Source organism: Wyeomyia smithii, chromosome 2 (genome assembly GCF_029784165.1).
Source record: "Wyeomyia smithii strain HCP4-BCI-WySm-NY-G18 chromosome 2, ASM2978416v1, whole genome shotgun sequence".
NCBI lineage: Eukaryota > Metazoa > Arthropoda > Insecta > Diptera > Culicidae > Wyeomyia > Wyeomyia smithii.
Window position 1 is genome coordinate 22,068,058 of NC_073695.1, and position 24,744 is coordinate 22,092,801.

The 24,744-nt window shown below is 36.7% G+C and overlaps 1 protein-coding gene across 3 annotated transcripts in view; it reads left to right on the forward strand.

The window, feature by feature from the left end:
• The window catches only part of LOC129721647 (zwei Ig domain protein zig-8), a 544,433-nt gene that overhangs the window by 332,439 nt on the left and 187,250 nt on the right, over positions 1-24,744 (forward strand). For 2 of the 3 annotated variants that reach the window (XM_055674441.1, XM_055674440.1), the window contains one exon: positions 14,360-14,449. In XM_055674441.1, the coding sequence (XP_055530416.1) occupies positions 14,360-14,449 (90 nt within the window). The remainder of the gene's footprint in view (positions 1-14,359; positions 14,450-24,744) is intronic. The other variant, XM_055674442.1, reaches the window with a different exon arrangement.

The window sequence follows — 24,744 nt, forward strand, 5'->3', positions numbered from 1 at the left end:
GATAATATGACTTCGACGCCGATAGTGATTTTTGCCCACTGGACCGCTTTAACCGTTATGTACTCGGCAGGGCACCCGGGTACCTTTTCAGACTTTATTGCTGGAAAAAACAAGGATAACCTCAACTCAACAACAAAATTGGAAAATCTGTCTACTTTTAGAATCCGAGACCGCCATGAACCAGTAACCACATCTGGATCCGGATCTGCGCGGTGCTACATTCCGATTCGGAACTCGACCTTCTGGTTATTTATACACAGACTTCGCAGCCGACTGTTTAGTGCACAGGACAATAGCGGGGCTAGCCCTACGATCCCGATGACAGTAACAGTCTCACCCGAGCCGAGACTCGAACCTACGACGACTTACTTGTTAGACCAGCATCGTACGATAAAAAACCGACCAACATTGGTATCAAAATTCATGAAATCACTCCAGGAGTTGATTTTCATTCATTTCGAGTCAATCTGATAAGTTGCCCGAAAAGGCCATTTCGAAGCAGGTTCCCAATCTTGAACATGGTCCCGAAAATCCGGATTTAAAGGGAAAAACAAACATATACGGACAAATGGCTCTTTAGGTCCCGTATACTAAAACTAGACAAAATTTCAATCTTTTGCATCCAGTTTTCGATCATTCCGATCGCCTCGGTAGCCAGCATTTCCACCTCTTCCATAGACTTGCCTGTCATCGATAGCACAATATCAGCTGCAAAACCAACTTCAGAGTCAGCACCCCATTATAGTTACATTCCGTTCCAAAGTGTTGGGCCGAGAAGAGAACCTTGCGGGACTCCATTGTGATGTTCGTCGTCTTCTGTCCATCGGCATTATCGTATACCCGGACGCGGTTCTTGAAGTAGCTACTGAAGTAGCTCTTGAAGATCTTACATAGATTCTGTGAAGCGACTCGGCGATGGCCTTTCAAGTGGCACTGTTGAAGGCGTTCTTGACGTTAATTGTAACTGCGGCACAATAACGATTACCTCTAAGATTTTGTTTGGCCGCCTTTTCGGCTATCTCAAGCACTGTACGGCTAGCCTCAACTGCAGACTTGCCTTTCCGGAATCCAAATTGCATTTCCGACAGGCCTCGTTCGCCTTTCCTACTGAGGACAGTCCTTTCCACGTGCTTACCAGCTGCATCCAGCAGACGAATCTGTTTGTACGATGCTGGATCTCCTAGTGGCTTGCCCGATTTCGTCAACAGCACTAACTTCTGCCTTTTCAGCTGGCCGGAAAGTGATCTTCCTCCAGACCTTTCTGCATCACTGTTCTGAACATGTTCAGAAATACTTGGATCGCTGCCTTCAAAGCCACACTGGGGATTCCATGTGGACCAGGCGCTCTATTCGTCTTCAGCTTGTCCACCACATTCAGGGGCTCTTCATTGGAGACTTGCGGCTCATTGTCGTCACTCCAGAGCCCAAGTGTTGAAGTCTCGGCCGATAATATTTAACACAGTGCACAGTGGTCTAAACTCGAAAAATCGTGATCGTGAAAAATTGATTTTTTGTACTCAATGTCTTCAGCAAAATTGTTTCATAGAACAAGGCCTTACTTTTTGGGTTTTCGGTTTTTCGATCAATCCACCTAACAGTTAGATGAAAATAATATTTTTTCTAATTTTCATTATATCAGATTGCTTCCTTCAGCAAAGTTGTGGAAAATTTTGAAAGAAAAAGAATCGCAAAATACTGCCTATCTGCCTATGCCCTATCTGTACGCTGGACACGACAAAATAGAGTTTTTTGCGGAACACTCCTTCTTATAATCATTTTTGCCTTTCTCCTAGAAAGGTATAGCAATCACTTGCAAAACCGAAAACATAAAAGTGCTCCAAAGGGCCGAATGACATATATCACTCGACTCAGCTCGACGAGCTGAGCATTTTCTGTATGTGTGTGTGTGTATGTGTGTGTGTGTGTATGTGTGTGTGTGTATGTGCAGATTTTTATTCTCACTCAATTTTTTCAGAGATGGCTAGACCGATTTTCATGAAATTAATTGCAAATGAAAGGTCTTTTTGTCCCATAAGACCCTATTAAATTTCATTGTAATCGGATTTTTAGTTTCGAGGTTATGTATCAAATAGTAAAAATCATAAAACATCAGTATCTCAAAAACTACACAACCGATTTGAACCAAATTGGTTTCAAAAGAACGGGCTACCTGGAAAACCCTTAAGTTTTGAATTTTATACAGATTGAACATGTTGTTCAAAAGTTAAGAAAAGAAACGTGTTCTGAAGACTGTGTAATCTCACTCATGTTTCTCAGAGATGGCTGAACCGATTTTCATAAAATCAGTGTCAAATGAAAGGTCTAGTTGCCTCATGAGACCCTATTGATTTTTTTTGCAATCGGACTATTAGTTTGCCTGTTATGTTTAAAAAAGTGAAATCCAGCTATGCAAAGGAACATATTCCGATGACTACTTGGATTCACACACTTTTCTCAGAGATGGCTAACCCGATTTTCACAAAATTAGTGTCAAATGAATGGTCTAGCTGCCTCAGAAGACCCTATTGAATTTTACTGTAATCGAACTGTAACTTCATCTGTAATGTACCGACTTGTCAGAATCTCAGAAACCACACAACCGATTTGATCAATATTGATATCAGATGAGCGGGCTAGTAAAGGGTTAACTGTTGAAATATGATTGAACACGTGGTTTCAAAGTTAGGCTGCCCTATACGTTCCCATTTCATTTGATTATAATCGAACTTAAGCAACTGTTATATATTAAATTGTTAACAATACAACGAAAGTCTATTATCTCAAAGAGTACATGACTTATTTGAACATTACTAGAGTCATCTCTCAAACTCACAAATAACAAACTCCATAACAATTTGATATGTGGCTCAAAAGTTATGGAAAGAAAAGAAATTCAAAGACTATTTAAAACTATACCTGCATTGATCGATATATGTGGCCTTAACATAAGTTAAGTGTGGTATCGTACTATTTGAACGTTTCAAATTCATTGATTCCTTGCGATGTGTTTCAAGTCTGCAAATGCATGACGAATCTGCCATTGGATATGATCAAAGTCAAATAACAACTCGTTTGAAATGATTGTTTTTAATCGAAATGACAACATCCTCGACTGTTGGCTTGTGTACATCGCTTTTACTCTAAATATATTTATATTGAGTGGTATTCGGTCATTTTCAGTAGATTTTCTGGCATCAATCTGACACCGGAAATACCCATATTGGGAGGCATTCAGTTATTTAGGTTGTTTTCCAAAAATTAAAGTGGTCGTCTTTAAATTCAAAATGGTGTCCAGGGTCAATGTTTGATTTCTATGCATCATCACGTTTACGGAAATATCCATATTGAGTATTATTCGGTCATTTCCCACCGTTGCCTAGAAGTTGCCATTTAGCAATTCAAAATGGTACCTGAGGACAGTTGTTAGCTCCTTGCATCATTCTGGTTCCAGAGATACTCATATTGGATAGTATTTTAGGCTGTTTTTCACAAACCGGTAGTCGCCATCTTGTATTTCAAAATGGTATTTAGGATACTGGTTAAAGAAAAACTCATATTGGGTGATATGTGGTCACTTTGGACTGTTTTTCAGAAGCCGAAAGTCGTCATTTTGGACTTTAAAATTGCATGTGAAATCAATTTCTGTCATCTGGGCGTAATTCTGGTTCCGAAAACATTCATACTGAATGGTATTTGGTCATTTCCGGCTGTTTGCCAGAAACCAGAAGTCACCATCTTGAAATTCAAGACTGTGTCTGTGATCAATTTTTAGCTTCTGCGCATCTTGCTGGTTCCAGTAATACTCATATTTAATGGGAATCGTCCATTTCAGCAAAGATGACTAGAACAAGATACCTAACTCTTGCAGAATTCATCGGACATGATTGTCGCTGCGCGTGAGCAAAAGTCGAACTAATTTATACACTGTTAATATGATGTATACTTAACGTCAAAATCAACTGACGACAAGGCCAAGACATAACTGCTGAAAGGTGAAACAATTTTTTCAGTATCCATGTGGACGACTGTACGGTGCTGCCATCCGAAAAATGTTAATAATGAGTACGAATGTTTAGTTCTCAAACATCCAACTCGCCGGAAGAATCAAGAATAATCGACGCATCATTTAAAATTGAGCGTACCATCAGAACTTCATAATAACCGCTATGAGCACGCTCTACAGTCAAGTTTTCCACTCTTGACGAGGTTATTAAAGCAAAAATCGGGTGCCCCGATGAGCCTGACCATATGCATAATGGTGCTGAAACCTGGCTTGCGACATATCAAACTTTAAGTGTTGGTAGAACGGGACCTGAAAATAAATATAACCCCTTAATATAAACCCCCACTTTGACAGTCAATTTCACACTTTTCATTCGTACTTTGAAGTGCAAAAAATATGGCAATAGCATTAAATGCAAAAAATGATAATATCATTAATCTGCATGTTACCTTAAGCGTCGAGCTGACCAAACTGCTACACCTTTTTCATATACAATCTTGAACAGTTCAACGATCAATGACGAACTATGCACGTTAAATCGGTTTTGCTCATTGTGATTTATTTATGAGAATTTAAGTCATCAGATGGCAGCACTAACCGTCGGAAATCGGTCGTATTCAAAATGTATGAAAAATATGGAAGTTAGGTATCTTGTTCTAGTTATCTTTGATTTCAGGCTGTTTTCCAGAAACCGGAAGTTGCCATCTTACAATTCAAAATGTTGTCTGAAGTCGATTTGTGGCTCCAGTGCATCATCACGGTTCCGGAAATATCCATATTGAGTGGTATTTGGTCGTTTGCGCTGTTTTTCCGACACCGTAAGTCGCCATTTTGGATTTCATAATGGCATTTGGAGACCATTTCTGGATTTTGAACGGCATACTGGTTAAAGAAAAACTCATATTGGGTGGTCTTTGGTCATTTTAAGCTGTTTTCAGAAACCGGAAGTCGCCATCTTAGAATTTAAAATGCTATCTGTGGTCGATTTTAGCTCCTGTGTATTATTCTAGATACGGATATTATTATATTGGGTGGAAATCGGCCATTTTTGGCTGTTTTCCAGAAACCGGAAGTTGCCAGCTTACAATCCAAAATGTTGTCTAAGGTCGATTCTGGAACATATTTGTTACCACTAAAAACATTCACCTGCCAATATGGTTCCATTTAGTTGATTAGTTCGCGAGATGTGCAGAAATTTGTGAAGAAACATGTACTTCCAGAAGAGGGAGGGGCGTCGAACCATTATGGACAAATTTGGTACCTCTAAAAACATTCACATACCAAATTTGGTTGTATTTTCTTGATTGGTTCTTGAACTGTGCGAAATTTGTGTTTCATTTTTATGGGACCCCTCTCTTATAGAAGAGGAATTAGGGTGTCAAACCATTATGTACATATTTGTTACCACTAAAACATTTACCTGCCAAATTTTGTTCCATTTGGTTGATTAGTTCTCGAGATGTGCACAAATTTGTCTTTCATCCAACTATTATGGACATATTAGTTACCCCTTAAAACATCCACAAGCCGAATTCGGTTTCATTTGCTTGGTTTGTTCTTGAGTTGTGCAGAAATTTATGTTTCATTTGTATGGGACCCCTCCCTTCCAGAAGAGGGAGGGGTCTCAAACTATCATAGGAACCTTTATCGGCACCAAAAACCCCTACATACAAATTTTCACGTCGATCGGTTCGGTAGTTTACGAGCCTATATGGATCAGACAGACAGACAGATTCGACTGCATTTTTATATGTATAGATTACAACATCAATATTTTAGAACCTAAAGAGTGAATATACATTTATTGGATTGAAGCGTTCATACATTTATTGGATTGAAGCGTTCATGTAAATCTGTTTTTACAAATAAAAAATTGAATGAGAAAGGCTTGGTCTGACCGCTAGGTGGATTAATTTAGGTTTTGGTCTATAATTTTGTCTGTAATGGTCAAAACAATGCAAAATGTTCTAAGATTTTACTCATTCAACTAAGTTTCTCTCAAGACTTTGTAAAATATATTGCTTTGACAATCACAGGAAAAGTAATAGACAAAAATCTTATTTTAAGGAGGAGTGTTCCGCGAAAAACTCTATTTTGTCGTGTCCAACGCACAGGTAGGGTATCGCAGTATTTAGAAATTGTTTTTTTTTTAATTTTCTACAATTCTGCAGAAGGAAGCAATCTGATATAGTGAAAATTAGAAAAAATATTTTTTTCATCTAACTGTTAGGTGGATTGATCGAAAAACCGAAAACGCAAAAAGTAAGGCCTTGTTCTCTGAAACAATTTTGCTGAAGACATTGAGTACAAAAAATCAATTTTTCACTGTCAAATCTAGAGCGATAACGATTTGTCGAATTTAGACCACTGTGCACTGTGGGACTTTCAAATAAATCTTTTCACCAATTGTTAATGTTTTGAAATATAACCCTTGAAATGTGTAGAAACTCTATTGGAAGTTATTTAATAAAATGGTGGTTGAAAAACGTGCTTTACAATAAGTATTTCGTCGGTTTTATATCACTTTTTTGTACTTTACGACCTTCATAAGGCATTACTCAAAAATGTACCGTACGATGATTTTGAAATTTTGACAAGAGATTCTGGACGTCACACAGTGCGTTGAATGTAGGGTAAGACGGGACAAAAATCAAAACTACACGAATTTGTCGATAAAACATGTTGATGTAACAAGGAAAGTTGTTCGTTACCTTTAGAGCTACTAAATTCATTAGGGTCTTATGTGATTCACTTAATCACAAAACTGTCCCAAACGCCAACGCACTCATTCTATACCAGAAACCGTTAATCTCTTTGCAAAAGTTGTACATTGTAACGAAAACTGCGGTTTCTATGTTTCACTTACATTTACATAATTGCAAAAGTGACTTAAGCGCAATTATAACGAAATAAAGTATTATTTTAGGTTTTCTTTTAGATATTCTTCTATGTAATATTTTTATTATATTTTTTATACTTAATTACCAGAGTAATAAATAATTTCAAAATTCTTCATGATGCATATTATATTATCAAGTCAAGTTTTAGGTCATCTTCAGACGAATTGGAATAGTTGTTCGAAACGGTAGCAGCAAATACTAGTTATTTTCAACTAGCTACTAGCTCTGCAACTCACCGTTTTTTGATTCTGGTGAGCAGCTTTCAAAAAGTTTCTAAGGACGACAAGAAGAAATGTGGTTTTATTCATAATTATTATTTTCACCGAATCGAGGAAGAGCAAGCGGTGACTCCAACCAAATTTCATGCTTTTCCATGAAATGCTTTTTTATCCTATTACATTTCTCCCATTTCGAGTTCAAATTCGAATGATATACAGCAGAAAACTTGTGCAATTTTTTTATTAACATGCTCAACTGTGACTTCTGGTAGAGACGATGTCAAATATCAAAATACACATGATGTTCTTTTGCTTACATTGCAGTTAAACCACTTCTCAAAAACCTGCCGGTTCACGAGCAATGAGCATTGACATAAAAAAAATTAAAAATATCGCAAAGTTGCAGGAAGTTGCAGCTAATTTTTATATATTTTGTAGAGGACACTTCAAGCAAACTTTTGATATATGTTTTATAGAGGAACTCGGTGGAACTTTTTTTTAAACGCTAACAAAAGTTTGAGTTCGCGTTTTTTTCAAGGATTATTACCTTCACCAACTCATCATACCGATCAATCATACAAACAATCGAAACCCAGTCTCTCTACCAATGAAATATATTGCAATAGCCTTGATTGTTATTTTCCATTTTATTTTATTGGAATACACGAAGTAATTAAGTTTTACCAACGTTTAGAAAACGCGCGACAATTTAGCACGAAATGTGAAACTAATGATTCCTCTGGACGCTGATGCTTGCTATGCTTGTATTAGTATTTGTGATGCTTCCCAAAGCTTACCAATACTTGTCCACAACCCAGGAGATATCTGTGAACACATCTGAGTACTCGGTGAATCCAATAAAAAAGAAAGAAAAACGATTTTTGTCTTTGGCTCAACGCACTGTGCGTCATAACGAATCGAGTGGTGTACTCAAATTCTTTGGTGCATTTTATTTTATAATAACGGTTTGTGGGAGCACCGTGACTGGTTTGCCATTGATTCCTTTTACACAGGACATATAAGCCGTTGAGAGCAAAAGCGGTACATGTGCCGTTTTTTACCATAATATCAAAGAAAAGATCTAAAAACTTATACCTTAGAGAGTTATAGCCAAAAATATACACTAGCGCCACGAAGTGACAATATTCCTTAACAAACAGATCATCAACCTATAGAACTCAATCACTTGGACAACTCTGCTGAAAACATGAATGTTCTATGTCCTAAGATTAGCGAGCTATAATGCATCCTTCATGTTCAGACTGGACATGTACCACTTTTACTCTAAACGTTTTCTGGTTGTCATTATTTTCCCCACAGAACAAAAGTGGTACATGTTTTTCCATTGAAGTTTGTGTAAGTTTTTCAGCCAGAGCTCGTTATGCTTTCATGTACCGTCTTTTGAAATCTTTCCAGCAATGGTTTAGTGCAGTTATGTTGGAAAAAAGGTGAAAATAATTTACTATTCGAGTGTTTTCGTTTATCGCGTCTCCTGAAATATTAACTAAAATTCCCATCCTCGCCACATTTCCTACAAAATTCCCATTCCTTCGCAACTTTGAGCATGGCGACCAAAACCCATGCCTCTAAGCACAAACGCATTGTACAGTTCTAACTGAACTGCACAAGAAATTTGGCAAAAAGTTCTAACTGAACTGCGCGAAAAATTTGGAAAAAGGTACGCTTGAAAGGTAGTGTAAGATAAAAACCTATATTAATCCACCTAGCGGTCAGACCCAGCCTTTCTCATTCAATTTTTTATTTGTAAAAATAGATTTACATGAACGCTTCAATCCACTAAATGTATATTCACTCTTTAGGTTCTAAAATATTGATGTTGTAATCTTTACATATAAAAATGCAGTCAAGTCTGTCTGTCTGTCTGATCCATGTAGGCCCGAAAACTACCGAACCGATCGACGTGAAAATTTGTATGTAGGGGTTTTTGGTGCCGATAAAGGTTCCTATGATAGTTTGAGACCCCTCCCTCTTATGGAAGGGTGGGGTCCCATACAAATGAAACATAAATTTCTGCACAACTCAAGAACAAACCAAGCAAATGAAACCAAATTTGGCATGTGGATGTTTTAAGGGGTAACTAATATGTCCATAATAGTTGGATGAAACACAAATTTGTGCACATCTCGAGAACTAATCAACCAAATGGAACAAAATTTGGCAGGTAAATGTTTTTAGTGGTAACAAATATGTACATAATGGTTTGAAACCCGACTCCCTCTTCTATAAGGGAGGGATCCCATCAAAACGAAACACTAATTTCGCACAGCTCAAGAACCAAGCAAGAAAATACAACCAAATTTGGTATGTGAATGTTTTTAGAGGTAACAAATATGTCCATAATGGTTCGACGCCCCTCCCTCTTCTGGAAGTACATGTTTCTTCACAAATTTCTACACATCTCGCGAACTAATCAACTAAATGGAACCATATTGGCAGGTGAATGTTTTTAGTGGTAACAAATATGTTCCTTAATCGTCCTCAGACAACATTTTGAATTGTAAGATGGCAACTTCCGATTTCTGGAAAACAGCCTGAAATGGACGATTCCTATTAAATATAAGTATTTCTGAAACCAGAAAAATGCACAGAAGCAAAAATTGATCACAGACACAATCTTGAATTTTAAGATGGTGACTTCCGGTGTCTGGCAAACAGCCGGAAATGACCAAATAACATTCAATATGAATGTTTCGGAACCAGAATTACGCCCAGATGACAGAAATTGATTTCACAGGCAATTTTAAAGTCCAAAATGACGACTTTCGGCTTCTGAAAAACAGTCCAAAGTGACCAAATTTCACCCAATATGAGTTTTCCTTTAACAAGTATCCTAAATACCATTTTGAAATCCAAGATGGCGACTACCGGTTTGTGAAAAAACAGCCTAAAATAAACAAATACTATCCAATATGAGTATCTCTGGAACCAGAATGATGCAAGGAGCTAACAATTGACCTCAGGCACCATTTTGAATTGCTAAATGGCAACTTATAGGCAACAGTCGGAAATGACCGAATAATATGCAATATGGATATTTCCGTAAACGTGATGATGCATAGAAACCAAACATTGACCCTGGACACTATTTTGAATTTGAAGACGACCACTTTTAGTTTCTGGAAAACAACCAAAAATGCCTCCCAATATGGGTATTTCCGGTGTCAGATTGATGCCAGAAAGTCTGCTGATAATGACAGAATACCACCCAATATGAATATATTCAGAATTAAGGCGATGTACAGAAGCCAAAAGACGAGGATGTTGTCATTTCGATAAAACCAATCATTTCAAACGATTTGTTATTTGACTTTGATCATATACTATGGCAGATTCGTCGTGCATTTGCAGACTCCAAACAAACCGCAACGAATCAATGAACTTGGAACGTTCAAATAGTACGACACCACATTTAAATTATGTTGAGGCCACATATATCGATCAAAGCAGGTATAGTTTTAAATAGTCTTTGAATTTCTCTTCTTTCCATAACTTTTGAGCCACATATCAAATTGTTATGAAGTTTGTTATTTGTGAGTTTGAGAGATGACTCGTTCGTATGACACTAGTTATGTTCAAATAAGTCGTGTAATCTTTGAGATAATAGACTTTGTTGTTTTATTAACAATTTAATACATAACGGTTGCTTAAGTTCGATTATAAACAAATGAAATGGGAACGTGTAGGGCAGCCAAACTTTGAAACCACGTGTTCAATCATAATTCATCAGTTAACCCTTAACTAGCCCGCACATCTGATAATAATAATCAAATCGGTTGTGTAGTTTCTGAGATAATAAAGTTTCGTGATTTTCACAAGTCGGCACGTTACAAATGAAGTTACAGTTCGATTACCCTAAAATTCAATAGGGTCTTCTGAGGCAGCTAGACCATTCATTTGACACTAATTTTGTAGAAATCGGGTCGGCCATATCTGAGAAAAGTGAGTGAGTCCAAGTAGTCTTCGGAATATGTTCCTTTGCATAGCTGGATTTCACATTTTTAAACATAACAGGCAAAGTAATAGTCCGATTGAAAAACAAATCAATAGGGTCTCATGGGGCAATTAGACCTTCCATTTGACACTGATTTTATGAAAATTGGTACAGCCATCTCTGAGAAACATGAGTGAGATTAAACAGTCTTCAGAACACGTTTCTTTTCATAACTTTTGAACCACATGTTCAATCTTTATGAAATTCAAAACTTAAGGGTTTTCTAGGTAGCCCGTTCTTTTGAGACCAATTTTGTTCAAATCGGTTGTGTAGTTTCTGAGATATTGATGTTTCATGATTTTCACATTTTTAAACATAATCCTGAACTAAAAATCCGAATACAATAAAATTCAATAGAGTTTTATGGGGCAACAAGACCTTTCATTTGCAATTAATTTCATGAAAATCGGTCCAGCCATCTCTGAGACAAGTGAGTGAGAATACAAATCTGCACATACACACACACACACATACACACACACATACAGAAAATGCTCAGCTCGTCGAACTGAGTCGAGTGATATATGCCATTCGGCCCTTTGGAGCACTTTTATACTTTCGGTTTTGCAAGTGATTGCTATACCTTTCTAGGAGAAAGGCAAAAAGTGGAAAAATATGCTTACGTAATTATTGCACGTGCTCTTAGTAGAAAAAATAACCATTTTGAAAAGCATTCCTAGCGATTCTACTTTATTTAAGAGCAATTATTATAATTTTTAATTTCTACTACAAGGTTGGAGGCTGTTTCTAGGCCGTTGTGAGAGTAATTCTGATTTTTTTTCTAGCCTTTTGGAGAAATTTTGAGAAGGTTTTTTGGGTTAGTTACCATATTCTGGGTCAGGGAAACATATTCAAGCTTTTCTTAGCTAAATTTGGGATTTGTTTTGGTATGACACGTTCCTTAGCCTTTGAAAGCGGTTTTTTGTAATTCTGGGTTCAGTATGGGTTGAATATTCTTACTTTTTCCAATTTTTGCAGATAAATTTTATCGACTCTGCGATCTGATTTTTCATTTTTTTCTTTTTGCTATCTAGTTTTCATTTTCATCTGGCGGATTATGCACGACAAATCGATTTTGCTAATAACCAATTTTATACGCATAAGTAATCAGATGGCAGCACTAACCGTTGTAAGGGTGTCGTTAGCAAAATGTATGAAAAAACTGGACGTCAGATATCTTGTTCTAGTCATGTTTGGTAATACTCAAATAGCAACTATTCTAAAAATCCTGTAAAAACAAACAATATCGCACGCTACCCTGGGGGCCAATGCGGTCTCGATCAACTAGATTAGTTGAGAGAATTTGTTATCGATATTGTTTTCGGCACATTTTGCATGTTGTAGGATAAGTACAACGATACACCGTGCTTCAGTGCTGAGTCGAGAAAATTTCCAGCTCGAAAAGATCCTTTGACCTGATCGGGAATCGAACCCGATATCACAACCGTGTGGGAGAGCTAGCCGACCGACATCGTTAACCACAGAACCACGGGGACCACTAAAAATCCTGTATTCCTGACATTTAGAAAAGATTGTAAGATACTCAAGCAGCACCTACAACATGTTTTAAAATGAGACTACTCAATAGTTGTTGTTTTAAAATTTTTTCAACGGTGCAAGAAACTTTGCCGGTTACTCTCAAGAAATTTAAAAGAAACAAGCAACATTATGTTATTTACGTGTATCATTCTCGTAATTGAACACTAGGAATTACTTAATAGTTTTCTGCAATCTAGTTCCAACTGCAAATTTTACGATGCTTTTAATAATGTCACATGATGTTGCATATTGTTGTTTCACAAATGTTTTCTTTTAAGGAAAGCAACCTAGTGATGAAAACGTAGGAAAACATCTTGGAACCATATATTTGCCTAAATTACCACAAAGTAAACAGCCTACTTTAATATAAATGAATGATAAATGATTATTGTTGGAAATATGGTTTTCTTATTTCGTATTCCGCGTGATTTACACTACATATCCACTGAGCAAGGTTTTCTGAGCTATCTTTTTCCAAAACATTGTTTATGATTTGGCGAGTTTGAATGATTAAATTTCTTCCACAACACTCTACAAGAGGCGCGTAAACGAAGTAAAAACATTTTTGCATACCTATCAGAAGTATAAGTAGAGAAAAATTTCGATATATTTGAGGTTTTTTATAATACGTAGTTATATGAAACTTCGCGACACCATCATCGAAGAGTAATGAAAGTAAAGGTAAACAAAAAAAAATTTATCCTTTCATTCCTTCATATGCTGCAGCAGTTATCTATGCTGATGATGATTTGACATAGTACTGTTAGTTGCATATGGGCTCCACCTCTTGCACTTTTTTCGGTTATTTACAAGTTGAAATAAAGTAACGGAAAATAAATAATTATTACAATCTTTGAATGCTGCATTGCTTCAGATGCATTTGCTTCATTGCAACAGTGTGTGCTGCTAGGGTAGCGTCTTTAGGCTCATTTTGAAATTAGATTCGTTCTGCTGTTTTGTACTGTATTTCAAATGTCTGTTTGGCCTTTTTTACTAGCCTTGAAGAAGTGTTTTTTGTTTTGCACTAATTATAATTCAATTCAGAACCTATAATTATTTGCTATTTCTTGGTCGTTGTGAATTCCTTGTACTGAGGAATACATATATTTCATTCTAAATATGTACGAACGCAATTAATATTATTACTGTACTGGTAATTTCCTATCAGCTGTAAGAACTTGAGCTCGATGTATATGTAAACCAAACACAATTTATTTCATTTAATCATAATAACAACAAGTTGCGATTCAACAACACATCATCTTTCCTACTCTCCACTAACCAGAAGCACTCCGGTTACCTCCTCCCCAATCCACACCTGTACTATAACAACAGTTGTTTCCATTCGGTTTCCCATCGTCACGTCGCGTTCGGTTGCGATGGTTGTTTTTTATGTTCGCGATGCCGTTGTTTTTCGCCCTGAAATGATCGTCTTTACAACCGTATAATAATCTCAAAGAGAATACACACCGGAACGATGTTGTTTCGACTGGCTGTACGATGAAAGCGAACCTTCATAGCTGGCGCTACCGGTAATGAGGATTTCCGTTTCGCCCCGTTTCCCGGGGACGTCTAGTTTGAAATTTCTACCTGATAATTATTTCTATCATTAGAAGTAGCTAGTAGCTACTTTAGCCTCGTTATTCAGAGCACTAATGTTTTTTTTCTGCTTCTCTTCCTTTTCCAGGTGATGGCGCACAACACAACCGTCCAGCTCGGAGGCGTCGCGTTCCTGGTCTGCAAGGTGGCAGGCGTGGACAGAGTGGGTGTACATTGGGTTTGTTTTGGTGTTAAAACTTTTGCCTTGGTGTGCGTGAACTGTCTTTTTTTCTGTATTTAGCTTGTAAGAGAAGTCACGGAGGGGACTGGCAACTGCTAGAGATTGAACGGAAACGATAACTTCCAGCTATCAGACATTGAAGCAGACAGGACAAGAAAAAAAAACACTGTTAAGTAAGTTTTATTCTCTGTCTGCTTTATAACTGATGGTTGGGAGTCCGTTAATTCCGTTGAACAAACTGAAGTGCGTTCGGTTGGCAAATATCGATTTCTGTACTTGATGATGGTGTGCCAATTAGAGCCACATCGCTGTGGTTTAGAAATAAGTGAAAATCAAACTATAGATACTTCAGTAAGCAACCAAATTGGGTTAATTATCACTAAACATCACTTTCAAACGACACCCGAACAGGAAGATTTATTTTCCACTGTCTTTCATCGACGACAGAACTATTAACAACAAGCAAACGAAATCGAAAGCGTCTGCTTCATCAAATGGGCAGAAATTGAAGCTGTAAATCGGATGTTCCACCTCCGATGGGAGCAAGATTTTATTTTGCTTCTCTCTCTTCTCTGTTACCACCCTTTCATCAATCGAGAAAACGAACGAAACATTTTGTCACGTCTTACTTTCTAGGAAAACCAGTAATTGAGGGAGAGGGTGAATGACGAAGGCATTGATGAAGATATTCCATATTGGCGGGAAAGTTCAGGAACCCAACACACTAACTGCGTTACATTTACTGAATAGAGTTGGTTGGTTGGTCCCTTGTCAAGCCGAGACATGTGTTTTATTGAAAATAAATGAAGCATTTAGCAGTCGGTGTGCAGAGGGAACAGCCGCCGGTGTGGCAAATGGAGACGGGTTGTGCCGTAGGGAATCAAACGCAATCGTAAGAGAGAAGAAAAAAGTTTTCAGAAGTACAACACTTCCAGCTTCTCCTTCCAGGAAAATGGAAATCAACCATGAAAGCTTTCATCAATCGAAATTGGTACAGGATGGGAAATAAACTGCCGCATGTCTACCTACGTCAGGGTTACGCTCCGAAAAGGCGAGAGGATTAATTCTGGTTCAAGCGAAAAAAAGGATCAACAAATACTTGAAATTTTTTTCCGTAGGGAGCTGCTTTTTTTGGGTCAAAGCGAAAGCTATGCAATGTACTACAAAATCAATATAATACCGATGCTTTGTTACGTTTTATTTGGCATGTTCGTGGTTTTCCGCCTTTGTTTGTGGAAAAAGTAAGGTATCAATTTCTCAAATCAGGGAGTCAAATGTTCTATCATTTATAACATAGAATAAACAGATGGCTTTCATATGTATTTGAAAATACTAATGCTGATAAAACCGTTGCCGATATGAGGAGAGTAGTGCAGCCGACATTCTCATCAAACAGGGGCTTCGAAGGTTAGAAACAACTCGATTAATCATCAAATTGAAATCAAATAGAAGAAATTGTCTCATCAGGATGACGAAATTTATAAGAATAGATACTAATCATGCATAGCAGGATTAATAGATTTACTGTTGAATATTCTCATTAATTCGAAAAAGATATCCGAGAAAAGTTTTTCATGGTCAAAAGAAATTGGAAAAACCAGATTATTCATAAATAATCTACCAGCAAGAAAATTTTCAGAATCACCATTTTATTAGTCTCGAGTGAAGCTCAAAAAGGTTAGTATGAAAATCGTGTCCTTTTGTTTGTTTTGGGTTCAAAAATTATCTAAAATAAAAATTAAAAAATCAAAAGCTGAAAAAATTTATCCAAAAGCTCAAACCGCAAATAAATGAAAGGTTACAGTTTTTCTGTAAATCTTGGTTCCCTCAACCAGCTCGGAAATGCGTAATCTCTTCAGAAAAATAAATTAAGATCTCCCGTAAGTAAACGTAGGTGTCACGAACCTAGCAAGCAATTAATGTGCGGCCTTTTGATGCACTTCCGAGTTGGCTGAGAGCACCAAAATCCACAGTAATGGTTAAAAAGTAAATATTTTTCATAATTTTTCAGTCTCTTTTTAGCTCTAGGACAAAGCCTGTGTTGACCAGTATGATAATTGAACCAGTAAAAAGCAAAACATTAACGGAAAAACATTTCGGAAGTGAAAAACTGTTGTGAAAATTGCAAAAAAAGGATGGGATTTTTTCTAAAGATGCACAAAAACAAAACTCAGAAAGTGAAATTTAAAATGCATTTTTTATGTTTAAAATTACAATTCAAAAATTTTCACAAAAGAGAAATCGATGATTATTTGAAGAATTTTTGCCGAACAATTCACACATTCTATCTTTAAAAAACACGAGGCAATGTTCCTCATTATTCCAAGTCATTATTTTAACTTCGTTTTTTGATTTTATTTTTTTATTTAAAACGCTGTAGAAGTTTAGGAACCTTAAAACGTGATGAAACTGAAGAAGCTAAAAATGTTGAATATATTTTTAAATAAAGCTAAAAACTGCTTAAGCAAATGAAGCTAAATAAGAATAAAAATTCTAACGAAATTATAGAAGACAAAAGAGTTAAAAGAAGCGGGGGCCTAGCGTGGTTGGTAACGTCTCCGCCAACCACGCTCGACGCCTGGGTTCGAATCCCACCGCCGACATAGGTGTCGATGGTTGTGAGGTGGCGTGATCCACTCACTTCAAAGAACCTGATGTACCTGAAGATGCTAACGAAGCAACTAATGCTCGGAAAGCTCAACAGAGACTAAATAATCTAAGGAAGCTAAAGAAGCAACAGTGGTTAAAAGAAGTTAAAAAGTTAAAAAAAACTCAACAAGCCAAAGTTGCGCAGGAAACTAAATAAACTAAAACTAAAAGTTCAAGAAGTTAAATAAGCTAAAAAACTTAAGCAGCTAGAGAAACTGAAGTTATAAAGACTATACTAAATACTATACTATACTAAATCCTAAGGAGCTAAAAAAGTTAAAGAAGCTGAAGTAGCTAGACAGACTAAACACGTTAATAAGCTAAAAAAAGCCGAAGAAGTGAAAAAAATAAAGAAACTGAAGTTGATTAAAAATTTAAAGAATCAGAATAAACTAATGTAACGCAAAAATCTGAAAAAGTTCAAAAACTGAAGCAGCTGAAGAGCTAGAGAAGTTGAAGATACCAAAAAAGCTAAACAAGTTAAAAAGCAAAGAAGCTCAAGAGACGAAAGAAGCTAAAAAAGCTTTAAAATCTAAACAAGCTAAAGAGTTCGAGGAGTGTTAGAAGCGGAACTAAACAACTAAAGAAGCTTAAAAGTCTAAGGAAGCAAAATAAGTTAAAGAAACTGAACAAGCTGAAGAGACTAATGAAGCTTAACAGACTTAAAGTAACTAAAGAAAATAAAGAAGCTGAAAAGTTGAAGAATCTTGAGGAGGATGAAGTGGCTAAAAAAGCTTAAAAGCTGAAATAGAAAAAGAAGCCTTAAATGCTAAAAACATAGGAACATAGGAAACCGAATATGATGAAAAAGTTAAAGAAGCAGAATAACCTTAAGTTGCGCAGAAAGCTATATAAGCTAAAAAAGTTGAAGCAGCTGAAATAACCCGAAAAAGTAAAGAAACTAGAAAAGCTGAAAATGCTAAAGGGGCTAAGGAAGCTAAATAAGTTAAAAAAGCGGAGAACCTTGGAAGGATTGAAAAGCTTAAAAAACTCAAGAAACAAAATAAGCAAACAAAAGTCCTAAAAAGCAAAACAAGTCAAGGAAGTTGAAGAAGCTACAGGAGCGAAAAAACTGAAGTAGTTGAACAAGTTACGAAAGTCAAAGAAAAGTCTCTAAGAAGCCGAAGTGTCTGAAAATGCCGAAGAAGCCAAGGAAGCTAAAAATGTTCAAATAACAAAAGAAACCAGAAAACCATAAGAAGCTTAAAAAGCTAAAAGCTCTAGAAGCTCAAGAGACAGAACAAGTTGAAGTAGCTGAATAATCAAAAGAAACCGAAAAATAAAAAACCGGAAGAAGTTAAACAAGCCTAAACTGAATTAAACCAAAGAAACTGAAGATGTAAAAGATTAAAGATTAAATTAATTTCAAGAAGCTGAAGAAACTGAAGAATTAAAGAAGCTGAAGAAACTGAAGAAACTAGAGAGGCTAAAAAGCTAACGCAGCTAAAGAAACTGAAGAAGCAAAAGAAGTTTAAAGGAGAAGAGCTAAAAAGCTGAGGAAGTGCAGTAACTTAGGAAACTCAAGGTGAAGTTGCAGAGTCAGAATAATTAAACTTGCGCGGTAAACTGAACAAGTTAAAGAATCTTAAACAGCTGAAGAAACCAGAGAAGGTGAAGAATCTAAAAATGCTAAAAAAGCTCAATGAAGCTAAAAGGCTAAAGAAGCTAAATAAACTGGTGCAGCTGAAAAATATAAAGCCAATAAGGAAGCTGAAGACTTTAAAGAAACAAAAGATGCTAAAACAATAAACTAACTGATTAGCAAAATAAGTCAAGGAAAATGGAAAGGTAAAGCTAAACAAATTAAAAACGTTAAAAAGTTAAAAAAAGCCGAGAAAGTGGAAGATACTTAAGGATAAAAATGTCGAAAAAGCAAAATAAACTATAGTTCCACAGAAAGCTGGATAAATTAAAGAAGCTGAAGAAACCGATAATGCTAACGATGCCTAAAAAACTAAATAAGTAAAAACACTGGAGAAGCTAAACAGGATAACGAAGCTAAATAAACTAAAAAGTTCAAGAAGATAAAACAATCCCAAGAAGCTAAAAAAGCTGAAGAAGCTTAAAAGACCAAAGAAGTTTGAACGGCTAGGAAATCTGAAGCGAAACAAGATAAAATATCCAAAGAAGCAAAATAATCTCAAGTAGCTGAAGAAACTACAATACAATATCACACGCTAGCCTGGGGGCTAATGCGGTCTTGATCAACTAGATTAGTTGAGAGAATTCGTTATCGATATTGTTTTCGGCACATTGTTTCGGCACTTTGTTTTCGGCACAATCGGGAAACGAACCCGATATCACAACCGTGTGGGAGGGCTAGCCGATCGACATCGCTAACCACAGAACCACGGGGACAGCTGAAGAAACTGAAGAGGTTAAAAATTAACGCTGCTGCGTAAGCTAAAGAAGCCAAAGAAAAGTAACTGATGATACTAAAAATGTTTAAAGAATTAAACAAACTAAAAAAACTAAGAGGCTAAATAAAGAAAGGAAGCTGAAGAATCAAAAGTATCTGAATAAGCAAAAAGCCAAAGAAAACAAAGACGCTGAAGAAGCTGGAGAAAAAAGTTCAAAAGTTGAGAAAAGCTAACAAAGTTGGAAAAAAAAGTAACGAAACTGAGTACGATAATTTTTTCTTCAATCGGTATAAACTAAAGCTGAGCCGAAAACTGAATAAGTTGAAAATACTTAGGCAGCTAAAGAAGCTAAAGAAACTAAAGAGGTTAAAGAAGCTAAATAAGCTAAAGAATCAGAAGAAGCTAGAAAGACTGAAAAAGCTAATATAGCTAAAGAAGCAAAAAAAATTTAAGAAGCTAAATAAGTTTAAAATGCCAAAAAGCTTAAAAAAAATGCTACGGAAGTGAAAAAAAAAACAAAGGAAGATGAAGGTGAAAAAACCAAAAAAAATCAAACTTGCACAAAAAAAACGGAATAAGTTAAAGAAACTGAAGCAGTTGAAGAATCTAAAGAAGGTAAAGAAACTAAAAAAGCTAAAAGAGCTAACAAGGCTTAGAAAGCTAAATGAGCTAACAAATCCTAAGAAACTAAATAATCTAAAGCAGCTGAAGAGGATATAGAAGCTAAAGTAGCTGAACAAGCTTTTAAGAAACCGAAGTAACTGGAAAAGCTGAAGAAACTAAAAAAGCTAAAATATTCAAAAAGCTTTGTTTTCCAGCTTTTTGAATATTTCAGCTTCTTCGGTTTCAGAGCCCTAAAAAACTAAGAAGCTAAGAAAGCTGAATAAGGAAGTTGACAGTTCTAAAAAAATCAAAGAAGCTAAAGAAGTCGAAGAAACTGAAAAAAAACTAAAATCGTTCAAAAACCTAGGTTAAGCTGCTAATAAAATCGAAGAAACATTAGAGGCTAGAACAGCTAATGACGCTAAGGAAGCTGGAAAGAGAAATTGAAGGAAATTAGCTAACAAAATCACTGAAGCTTATGAAGCTGAGATAACTTTTAGAAAAATATCATAGAAAGGCAAAAAGTAACTTTAGAAATGTTTCTTCTTCCCCTTCAATACCATATATTTTCTGCAGCTGGAAAACACTCAGAGAATTTTCAAAGTTTTATGAAGACACAGGGTTTAACATTATGAGTTTAATATTATGAGTTTCACAAAAAAATTCAACGTAAGTCTTTTAAGCGTAAAAACTTTGTGTGTGGAAACTTATTTTTAGATCCCACTGTCTAGCACTTAGCACTGATATTATGAGAAGAAGGCCGTTGCAGCTATTTTTCATTTCGACAATATGTATAGTTGTTATGTGATCTAAATGGTGTTAGCTCTTCCAACTTTCCAAAGACCCTTTTCAGAATTACTCACATTTCGGGGTTAAATTCTGTTATTATTTTCAGACTTCAGACAGTTTAATTCATTTGATACATCTATATCAAATGAATTAACTCGTATTTAATGATCGTATTAATATTTATTTGTTCTTGAATAGAGGAATCACAAAATGAGAAGAAGCCGATAACGAAAAAATCAATGAGAAAATTTTCCAAATGCAAGACTGAGAAAAAATAAATAAAAATTAAAATAATAAATTAAAAAAAAAACAAGAATAAAATTTTCTACCAAGCTTTAATGCAAGCTTTCGCACTTCCTTTGTATGAAATAACAAAAAGATCATTTTTAAGCTACCTCCTGTCTGCGCACTATACCAATCTTTAGCAGCAGCGATTTAATCTTATTAATCTTCTTATCTTCTTATTAATAACCAAATTGAAACTAAAAGCATTCACAGCAGAGAATTTTTTTCCTAAAACTGGTTATTTCAAGGTATCAGTAGAGAGTCCTGATTCCCCAAATAAATCTGAAGCATTGTTGTCACAGTTTCATCTGTACTGGGAGCTGCAAAAATCGTTTTTCTGTATTATTTTCGACTAAAATCTGTACCAAAATCTGTTCCATTGGATTATAATTGGTTCAGTTTTTTAATGGGGGCGGGGAGTTGCTGTAACGTGACGTACTTTTCCTGGGAGGGTCGTCAATGTGTGACAAAACGTGACAGAAGGGGGAAGGTGAGTAAAATTTGATCACAATTTGCGTAACTTACTTAATGGATGTCGCCTTATTTATTGCTCTTCTAGAAGCAGTGCTACCGATCCTTCTAAGTGCAAAAAACTGTGATTTGAAATTGACCAGCCCATTCCTGAAAACAACAGGGAAAAAGTGTTGAAAGTTTGCAGGCTACAAGATGGCTGCGAAGTTTAAGTATTCTATCCTGAAAGCTGTGTTCCACAAGCAAAATCAATGCCGAAACTATACCTTGCTTTTTTGCCATTAGTGGTTTCAGTAGCACGCAATCGTATAGTGCCTAAAACCTCTATAAAATAAATCTGTAACGCAATGTCGCGTGTGCTCTCTAAATACAATCGAGAGCATTCATCATTCGCTACGTGAACCAAAATCGTACACACTTTTTACGACTGTTCACACAAAACCAAGATTACTTTTCTCCACCAATGCGTAACATGGCTCGTTAGTCAACGAAAATACGTCCTAAGGGCGGTAGTTGATCCCGAAAGTATGGCACACTACATCCCGCCACCTCACACCGAGAACACGGGCGCCACTCTCTCTCTCTCACTCTCTCCTCATGTTTCCGAACTTCATTAACGAGCACAAAACCAATTACTGGCTTCTAGCAGATCGGGTTTCCGTCGGCGTTTGTCGCAATTTTTCCAACCGCTCGGGAGCGCATCCACGTGAATCGTCGCATAATTTTTACTTATTGTTGTCATACTTGGCGGTTTTATGACCAACGAACAATCGCAAAGCACTCGTCGTCGTCGTCGTCGTCGTACCGCAAAACCTAAAAATCTACCGCTCTAGCCCAAAAACCGCGGGAAAATACATTCGAAAAATTATGTCCCCTCCACTGCCGGCTGCTGCCACTCGGGGGAAATAAGCCATTCTCCGGAAGAAGCCATTCTTTATGGCACTCTTTGGCCTCATCCGGGCAACGCATATTCGCACATAGGTATAGAGCTTAAATCCACTCCTTTGCGCTCTGCTGCATACAGGGAGAGAAATTGAGTAATCCATATGGTTTATTGGTGTTTACATGAATTAGTAGCCATAAACGGGCACAATTTATAAGCTTTTGTCTTTTTGCTCAGCTCCGGAGTGCGTCGTTTCGGTGTGACGCGCTGCCATGGGGGTTTAGCTCTTTACCCTAGCAGTTGTTGGAAATTATGCTTAAGATTTTATCAAGCAGAAAAACGCCGTGCTTCCGTTCCGTCGTGGCTGCCCGTTCGAGTTTGAGGATGGTTTACGCACTGGGACGTACAAATCCTGCCGACAACAGCACCTGTGGCTGTGTTAACATATTTTCTAGGCTGGTTTGAATTGACGATTTAAAATTTTTTAATTATTTTTTACTAGCAGAACTTGATTTTTGATTAGATACTACATGTTTCATAGGATAGCTTTTCCACTTTCTCTAAAATCTTTCCCAGCTGCTGTTGGTTACACTCGATAACAGCGCGTCGAACACTCTGCCACCTCTCCGCTAAATATTGTTTATGGCCTTTCACGAGTAAACCATGCCAAGCGTATAATTCAGACTTATTGCGTACGTTCGCCGCCACCGGGGCGATGTTAGCCCAAGGAGTTACTGTAAACACGGTGTTTTACTGCTGTCCACCGGAATATGAATTAAAGCATTATTGTCGCTCTGGTTCACTTCAGACTTAACAAGCACTTGAACTCGTAGAGGACCGGCAGCTAACAGGCTTCGACCCGGATGGTTAAAACGGCAGTCGCAGCACAGTTCGGTGCTGTGTGCGTGTGAGAGTTTGAATGCTAATTTTCCACCCAGGTTAACGTTAGCCATTGTTTTGCAGACCGTTACCGCATATGCTGCCGCCACTGTCGTTGTCGTCGTCGTCGTAGGCATTCAAGGGTGAAATGTGAAACAGAGAGAAACCCCCCTTTCAGTGCGACAATAATACGTTTCCGCTGGGGTCACGCGTTCCAAAATCGACACCCACTCCGGGCCGGCTGATTGATATGGTAATGATACCGGCAAAAGGCATGCACGAGCCAGAAATAGATTGTTGACAAATTGGTTTAATAGATGACAAACTAAAAAGCTGCAATTTCGGTCGAATTGTGTACAATTATGGCTCTGTGTAGTTATGAAAGCTACCTGAAATTACCGTTTTTGTCCAGCCAAAAGTATCAATTCTAGCATACACTTCATTTAAAGCTGATCACAAATTGATATGATCTCAGTAAAAATTAGGGAAAAATTAAAATAGACACCAAGTTTTGAATAACTTAAAAAAGGAACGAATTAAATAAATCGTTTTGAAGTAAGCTGTATTGACAAGCATTGCGGCCAAAGACAACAATAATCTACTATGATTCTACCAGACTGTTTGCTGTATTTTTCATTTCTTATTATTTGCCATATATCTATTGAGAGTGAGTGTCATACTTGAAATTTACCGCGGTTGCGTGTATGATTTTACCTTTCCTTTTATGTTTACTTTGCTGCTCTACTGTATTGATTCTTGTGCATGAATCGCCATGATTCCATGGAAAGAAAGTTGTATTTTATTTTAGGTTATGCTTGAGTACAAATCCGTGCCCTAGTCCTTTGACACTGGATGACTAGTACTTTGATACAAATCCTCTATCAGAAAAACATGACTCTGCGACCAGAGCTTAGATCTATTGTTATATTGCCCAGGTGTTTCCTGTACTCCTCACGTGGACATATTTTAGACGATTTTGAAGCTTTTAATTAACTTTCAGAGAGTGGTTTAGAAAAAACCGGAAAGCTTCAGGATAACGAGATTACGAATAATTCAGTGCTGAATATTTCTAACACATGTACCACTATTGTCCTCATTGTTTCCAGGTTGTCATTATGAATAAAAGTGGTACATATTATTCCATAGAATTTGTTGAATTGTGCAATTTTCTTAACCAAATTTTGTTCTACATATTTTCAACTCCGTGGTTTGAAATCTTTCCAGAAATGATTTACATCGTGCCTACAGAGTGTCCCACATAAAATTGCATCTTGGGTATTTAGGGAATGAAAGTTTGGGTAGATGTAGTTTAGAGTGTATTGATAAGACTGTGTTTTCATCGCTAACAGTTTTTCGAAACTTGAAAAAATGGC